Source organism: Trichechus manatus, unplaced genomic scaffold (genome assembly GCF_000243295.1).
Source record: "Trichechus manatus latirostris isolate Lorelei unplaced genomic scaffold, TriManLat1.0 scaffold00111, whole genome shotgun sequence".
Taxonomy (NCBI): Eukaryota; Metazoa; Chordata; class Mammalia; order Sirenia; family Trichechidae; genus Trichechus; species Trichechus manatus.
Genome location: NW_004444047.1, coordinates 4,505,482 through 4,514,011, shown reverse-complemented (window position 1 = coordinate 4,514,011; position 8,530 = coordinate 4,505,482). Strand labels below are relative to the sequence as shown.

Below are 8,530 nucleotides of genomic sequence, written 5' to 3'. Positions count from 1 at the left end.
CCACACCCACACCCACACCCACACCCACACCCACACACACACCCACACCCCTCTTCATTTCTCAGCCTGTTCAGTCAGGTTTCACCACCAAATGAGTTTTGGAGCCCCACTTAGAACTTGAAAATTTTAGATCTGTTTGGATTTTGGAATTCCAGATAAAAGAATGAAGAGCTGTACTTCTCATGATCTCTTTACAGATGGGGAGATGAAGGTACAGAAAGGGTGCTTACTGCCCGGAAGCCGGGAGGCTGACCTGTGCACCCCGGCACCGGCTCCAGCACGTGCTCTTAGCTCCACAGCGGCTGCCTCCACTGTGCCTTCTTTGAGCCACGAGTTTGAAACCACTTAGGAATTTCCGAGTATTCATTTTGTTTGACTGTCTTTTTGTTATTGATTTCTAACTTAATTGTATTGATGTTAGAGAACTCGGTCTTTAGGAAATTTCCAAGACTTACTTTATGGCCTAATGTGGAAGATGAATATCTCAGAACCATTATTATTTGATTTACTTTGGATAAGAAATGGTAGACATTTGTGCTTTGTTGTTCTTTGTTTCAGGCCTTGGGATGGTGACTCCTGTGAACGACCTGAGAGGATCCGACTCCATAGCGTATGACAAAGGGGAGAAATTGTTGCGCTGTAAACTGGCAGCGTTTTACAGATTAGCAGATCTCTTTGGGTGGTCCCAGCTTATTTACAATCATATCACGGTGAGTGTTGAGCGGTGTCATCACTGAATGGTCGATGGAACATTGCGTGTCTGGCACCGTCTCTTTCCATCCAGGAGAAGAGGGGAGCAGGCTGAGCTGCAGTAGGTCTCGGAACGTCTCGTGTTTGATTCCTGACTGCAGAGCACAGTGACCTGAGAAGGAGGCAGTTTGAGTTACAAGTTACGAGAACATTAATTCCTTAAAACTCCTTTCTTCTTGCGTGCTAACTTAATAAATGCGTGTTTGCCAAACTGTAGGCAGTTCCTAAAATTCTTTCCCACTCTGACCAGAGCCTTCTAGCTTTCTCATTTGTTTCTTCAACTATTGCACTTTTTGAACACTACCAGGACCTCTGTTTTCTAAAATACATTCTTTAACGAGTGTTCACGGGCATCTGCTTTCTGGTGGCCAGCAAGGGCTCTAAGCCCTGGTATATCAGCTGGTAGCTGGTGATATCAGCAAACAAGACTAGTCCTGCCCTGGGGGCCCCCTCTGCACCCTGAACCATCAGCCTTTGTTTGCTCGCTGGTTTGTCCAGCTTGGATTTCTGGTCTGGCAGTTCAGTAACGCCCTTTCCAGCCCCCTACCATCCCTCCCTCCACCTGGGCAGCCAGAGGCTGCTGGGGACGGCCTCCCGGCAGAGCCATTGGCTTGCTCCACAAGTTCATGCCACCACAGCACTGCCTGCACCCTGAGGGCACCTCTCTGCCACTGTCCAAATCTGTCATAGCATCCAGACCTCCTGTACTCTCTTCGCAACTCCTGACCCCTCTCCCAGTAGATGACCTCATCACGTCACAGAAAATTGGAGCTCCTTGCCGACGTCTCTGCCGTTCTGTACTCCTGTCCTCCTGTTACAATGTCCTACCTTTCAATTGTGGTGTCGGTGAAGAATACTGAATATACCATGGACTGCCAAAAGAACGAACAAATCTGTCTTGGAAGAAGTACAACCAGAATGTTCATTAGAAGCAAGGATGGCAAGACTACGTCTTACATACTTTGGACATGTCAGGAGGGACCAGTCCCTGGAGAAGGACATCATGCTTGGTAAAGTAGAGGGTCACCAAAAAAGAGGAAGACCCTCAGCGAGATGGATTGACACAGTGGCTGCAACAGTGGGCTCAAGCATAACAACAATTGTGAGGATGGCGCAGGACTGGGCAGGGTTTTGTTCTGCTGTACATGGGGTTGCTAAGAGTCAGAACTGACTTGATGGCACCTAACCACAACAGCCACCTCCCACCTGTGGCCATACTTTGCTCTCTGGGCTTAGAATTCCGTCTCCTGCCTTCTCAGGTTCCTTGTTTATTGTCAGGTTTCTGTGTTTTTACTCTTTTGTGGAGTTAGCCTCTTTCTTTGCACTGCTTCCCTCCTAATCTCCTGTTTTTTTTTTTTTTTTGGAATTTTTTATATTTTTTTATTGTACTTCAGATGAAGGCTTACAGAACAAATAGTATCTCATGAAACAGAAGTACACATGTTGTTTTATGACATTGGTTAACAACCCCACAACATATCAACCCTCTAACTTCTCAACCTTCCTAATCTCCTGTTTTGAGGTCTGCTTTCTTTTATTGGATATTTTAAGTTATTAACATAGTACATGTGTATTCTAACAAGCGATACCTATGCAGATTTATGAAGAAAGCGTCTCAGTCCTGTCTCTGGAGTCAGCCAGTGCTAACAGCTGTTTAGATCATGTCACCTCTTCTGCACACTCACGCGCAGAGGTTTTTCAGACGGGGACTCATCACCAGCAGGTGCTTAGTTTAGCTCTGTTCTGGACTCAAAAAAGGCATAGTAGTCCTTCCAAGGTGCAGGGCTGGAGCTCGTCCTTGAGACCAGTGCATGCTGCGTTGATGTATTAACCTCTGCTAGTATGGTGAGCTGGCCCCTCTCCCTGGCCCCCTCTCTGACACTGCTGCAGTGAACTTTCCACAGTGTAGACGGAGCCTGGCACACCCAGACCTGCTGCGCAAGCTACTGCTGTACGCGCGTTACCCCACCAGCCCAGCCTGACTCCCCTTCTCTGCAGCTTTCCTTGCCTGGTGGCAGTTACCATCAGGCCGCACAGCATCATCCCTGCTGTACCCCCAGGACCGGGTATGCTGCCTGGCACATAGTAGGCATGTAAGAAGACTTAGTTGGGTGAACAATCGAATGAAATCCCCAACTGAGCTGAAATCCTACCTCAGGAAAACCATCAAGCACGAACTTCCTTGTGCCTCTGATATCGATCAGTGGGTCCAGTTAGCCCACCACAGGTGCCAGCTCTCTTCCTTGTGCCCACACGGATAATTGCTGGCATCTCTGGCTGATTATTCTGGGCAGAGTGCAGTGTGTGCAGGTGTGGTGCTCCATGGTTTCCTAAAGATTCGGTCCGTGAGAATGGTGGGTGCAGCTGTAATAGCAAACATGGGCCGGGGCTTTTTCTGGGCAGCTCACATTCTTTGGGGTTTAAAATACCATTTACCTGTAGTCCTATCATGACTGCTGTTTAAATAAATTTGCATTGCTTAAATTGCTTGCTTTTTCCTTTAATTGTTTAGGACTTGGCAGAATTAAGACAGTGAAGTGTTTGGTCTTCTGTGAGTGATCCTCTTGGTGTTCAATATTGAGTAAAAAGAAATCTGGGTTACCAGAAGTATTTTCTGTCTCTTTTAAAGAGTGAACTAGAGAACATTTAAGGAAGTTGTTTTTTTTGATAGTTTATGGCATGCTTTTTTTGTTTTACAGTCTAGCTGCTATTATATAGACGTTTAGCAGAAAAACAAATACTAGCAGTATGTATTGGTGCAACAGGTCATTCTGAAAGAGGGTCATAGAGATTTTCTGCTAAAGCGATTTAAAAGTTCTGCCAGGTGCTACAGGATTACTGATGATTGTCTGAATTAGATCTCCATTTTAAGACTGTGCAGGATTAGAGGAACCTCTGCTGGGGAGCAAGCCTGGGCGGCCCAGTTAGCACAGTGGGATGGGCCTCTTCTCTTGGTGGTACTTAGCTGGTGGCTAGTCTCCCTACAGCCTCGGTTCCTCTCTGGGTCAGTGAAGTGCTTTCAGGGCTAACACGTGCTAAAATGGCAGGTGTTTAGTTCAGCGCTCCATTCTGGGCTCAGGAACATTGACCCCCCACAGCCACGGTCTGCAGCCCACCTTTCATGAACGATGCATTGTGCTTCTGGGACTTGATACTGCCCTCTGCTAGAGATACTGAGTTAGGGGTGGTTTTTGTTTTCAGTGAGTGTCCCTAAAATGTGCTACATTTGTGTCTTGTTCTCCTACACAGAGGATGGGGCACTAGAATGCGGAAGGAGAAGCAAAGACACCCGTGCTGGTCCCGTTGGGGAGGAAGCACTGGTAAAGGCACTTGCTTTGAAGAGTCATTCTCTTATTTTCACTTGAAGTCTGTACGGAGCACTTTCTCCATTTTGTTGCAGACTCAGAGAATCTTAGGTTTTAAGCTTTTTCCATTAAAATTTGTAGAGCTGTTGTGCTCACTCTTGGTGATATATCCTAAGGAAATAAGTCGAAGAAATCATGTATGTACAAATATATTAAATTGAAACATTTATAATAATGAGAAAATGTTGAGAGTCTAAATATTTAGCAGTAGGTGGTGAAATGACTTGGTTATTTGACTCCATCTGAGGTAATGTTACACAGTATTAAAAAATATTTATAAAGACCATGTGGAAACATGGAAAATGTTTATTAGAAAAAAATATATAAAATATATACTCTTTATGAAATTAAGTATACATATCTACAAAGAAAACAGATGATTAAAAATGGCTATGTAGTATTTTTTTAATGTGAACCTGACAGCATGATTCTAACATTTATACGGAAGAGCAAAAGGCCAAGAATAGCTAAGACACTCTTGAAGAACTAGGCAAGGAGATTTTTCCTGCCAGATGTCAAACTTACTATGTAAAGTGATGGTAATTAAGATAGTGTGCTTGAGCAGAGGAATAGACAATAGACCAGTGGAACAGAGTGTAGAGTCCAGGACCAGATCAACATGTATGGAAATTAGATATACAAAGGAATTGCATTGCAGATGCATGGAGGAAGGATGGACTAGGCTATAATGGGTGCTGAATGAAATTATACTGGGGAGCCCTCCCTTATACTGTACATACTCACAAAGCAATTCCTGTGAAGAAAGGGGTTTATGTGAAAGAGAATACTATAAAAATTTTAGAATCAATATAGGTGAAAATGTTTGACCTTTAACTTGTGACCTGAGGAAAGACTTCTTTAAAAAAAAGCACCTGTCATAAAAGAAGAAATGAGTAAATTTGATTACATTAAAATGAACACATTCTCTTTTTTAAAAAACACCATAAAGAGTGAAAATAAAAGCCACAACCTGGAGATTTTGCCCTGCATGTAACCAACAGAAGATTAATATCCAGAATAGATAAAGAACTATTGATCATTAAAAAAAGACAGATCAGTAAAAAATGGGCAAAAGATGAGAGAAATTTCAGAGAAGAGGAAATAAAAATGGCTTATCAAAAAAGAAAAAATGCTCAACTCATTAGTAATCAGGAAATTGTAAATTAAAACCACAGTGGAATACCATTTCACAGACATTGGATCTAAAATTTTTAAAAGAAGTACAATACCAAGGATTAATAAGGATGTGGAGACTCAGGTTTTAGCGGAACTTCCAGACTAAGACAGACTGGGAAGAAGGACCTGGCAGTCTACTTCTGAAAAAATAGGCCAGTGAAACCTTACTAATAGCAGCGGAACATGGTCTGTATAGTTCGGAAGATGAGCCCCTCAGGTTCGAAGACACTCAGAATACAGTTGGGGAAGAGCTGCCTCCTCAGAATAGAGTTGACCTGGATGATGTGGATGGAGTCAAGCTTTCAGGCCTTCATTTGCTGATGTGTCACAACTCAAAATGAGAAGAAACAGCTGCAAACATCCATTAATAATCGGAATGTGGAATGTACAAAGGACGAATCTAGGAAAATTGGAAGTCATCAGAAATGAAATGGAATGCATAAACATCGATATCCTAGGCATTAGTGAGCGGAAATGGCCGTTTTGAATCAGACAGTCACATGTCTATTATAATGGAAATGACAAAGTGAAGAGGAATGGTGTCACATTCATCATCAAAAAGAGCATTTCAGTGTCCTGAAGTACAGTGCTGTCAGTGATAAGATAATATCCATATGCCTACAGGGAAGACCAGTTAATACCAATTTTGCTCAAATTTATCCACCAACCACTAATGCCAAAGATGAGGAAACTGAAGATTTTTACCAACTTCTGCAGTCTGAAATTGATCAAATGTGCAATCAAGATGCATTGATAATTACTAGTGATTGGAATTCGAAAGTTGGGAACAAAGAAGAATGGGTAGTTGGATAAAATGACCTTGGTGATAGAAATGATACCGGAGTAAAGAAGCACTTCGTCAAAGAAGACATTCAGGTGACTAACAGGCACATGAAGAAATGCTTACGATTATTAGCCATTAGGGAAATGCAGATCAAAACTACAATGAGATACCATCTTACCCCAGCAAGGCTAGCATTAATCCAAAAAACACAAAATAATAAATGCTGGAGAGGTTGTGGAGAGACTGGAACACTTATACACTGTTGGTGGGAATGTAAAATGGTACAACCACTTTGGAAATCCATCTGGCGCTTCCTTAAAAAGCTAGAAATAGAAGTACCATGTGATCCAGCAATTCGCCCTTTGGGATATATCGTAGAGAAATAAGAGCCATCACATGAATAGATAGATGCACACCCGTGTTCTTTGCATCACTGTTCACAATAACAAAAAGATGGAAACAACCTAGGTGCCCATCACCAGACGAATGGATAAACAAATTATGATATATCCACACAGTGGAATACTATGCAATGATAAAGAACAATGATGAAGCCGTGAAACATCTTATAACATGGAGGAATCTGGAGGGCATTATGCTGAGTGAATTTAGTCAGTCACAAAAGGACAAATATTATATAAGACCACTATTATAAGAACTCAAGAAAAGGTTTAAACACAGAAGAAAACATTCTTTGATAGTTACAAGGGTGGGGAGGGAAGTTGACGGTCATTCACTAACTAGATAGTAGACAAGAATTATCTTAGGTGAAGGGAAGGACAGTACACACTACAGGGGAAGTCAATCACTGGACTAAACCCAAGCTGAGAAGTTTCCTGAATACAACAATCAAACACTTTGAGGGACAGAGTAGCAGAGGTAGGGGTCTGGGGACCATGCTTTCAGGGGACATCTAGGTCAATTGGCATAACAAAGCTTATTAAGAAAATGTTCTGCGTCCTACTTTGGTGAGTGGTGTCTGGGGTCTTAAAAGCTTGCAAGAAGCCATCTAAGATGCATCACTTGGTCCCAACCACCTGGAGTAGAGGAGAATGAAGAACACCAAAGACACAAGGAAAGTATTAGCTCAAGAGACAGAAAGGGCCACGTAAACCAGAGGCTTCATCAGCCTGAGACCATAAGAACTAGATGGTGCCCGGCTACCACCAATGTCTTCCCTAACAGGGAACACAACAGACTCTGGAGCAGGAGAAAGGTGGCCTGCAAAACTCAATTTCTAGTAAAAAGACCAGACTTAATGGTCTGACTGAGACTGGAGGAACCCTGGAAAGCATGGCCCCGGACTCTCTATCAGAACTAGAAACAATTCCCGAGGCCAGCTCTTCAGGCAAAGATTAGACTGGACTGTGGGGCATAAAATGATACTTGTGAAGAGAGTGATTCTTAGCTCAAGTAGATACATGAGACTAAACGCGCAGCTTCTGTCCGGAGGTGAGATGAGAAGGCAGAGAGGGTTAGGAGCTGGCTGAATGGACATGGGAAATCAGGGGTGGAAACGAGGAGTGTGCTGTCCCAGTATAGGGAGAGCAATTAGGGTCACATAACAATGTATGTATAAATTTTTGTACAAGAGACTAACTTGAAATGTAAACTTTCACTTAAGGTACAACAATGAACAACAAAAAAAAAAAAGACACTGGAGATGGCATGATAGAATTTTGCAAGACCAATGACTTCTTCATTGCAAATACTTTTTTTCACCAAGATAAACTGCAGCGATACGTGTGGACCCCGCCAGATGGAAAACAGAGGAATCAAATCGACTACATCTGTGAAAAGAGACTATGGAGAAGCTCAGTATCATCAATCAGAACAAGGTCAGGGGCCGAGTGCAAAACAGACCATCAATTGCTTGTATACAAGTTCAAGTTGAAACTGAAGAAAATTAGAGCAAGTCCATGAGAGCCAAAATACAAACTTGAGTATATCCCACCTGAATTTAGAGACCATCTCAGAATAGATTTGACACGTTGAACACTAGTGATCGAAGACCAGACGAGTTGTGGAATGACATCAAGGACATCATACATGAAGAAAGCAAAAGATTATTAAAGACAAGAGAAAAAGAAAAGACCAAAATGGATGTCAAAAGAGGCTCTGTAACTTGTTCTTGAACATCGAGTAGCTAAAGTAAATGGAAGAAATGAAGTTAAAGAGCTGAACAGATTTCAAAGGGTGGTTCAAGAAGACAAAAAGTAAAGTAATGAAATGTGTAAAGACCTGGAGTTAGAAAACCAAAAGGGAAGAACACGCTTGGCATTTCTCAAGCCGAGTGAACTGAAGAAAAAATTCAAGCCTCGAGTTGTAACATTGAAGGATTCTAAGGGGAAAATATTGAAAGACACAGCAAGCATCAAAAGAAGGTGGAAGGAATACACAGAGTCACTGTACCAAAAAGAATTGGTCAGCGTTCAGCCTTTGCAGGAGATAGCAT

The 8,530-nt window shown here is 42.5% G+C and overlaps 1 protein-coding gene across 1 annotated transcript in view; it reads left to right on the top strand.

Moving 5' to 3' along the window:
* ADD1 (adducin 1) overlaps nucleotides 1-8,530 on the top strand; it is an 81,818-nt gene that overhangs the window by 45,906 nt on the left and 27,382 nt on the right. Inside the window, exon 4 of the mRNA XM_023737978.1 lies at nucleotides 559-710. Coding sequence (XP_023593746.1) covers nucleotides 559-710 — 152 coding nt within the window. The remainder of the gene's footprint in view (nucleotides 1-558; nucleotides 711-8,530) is intronic.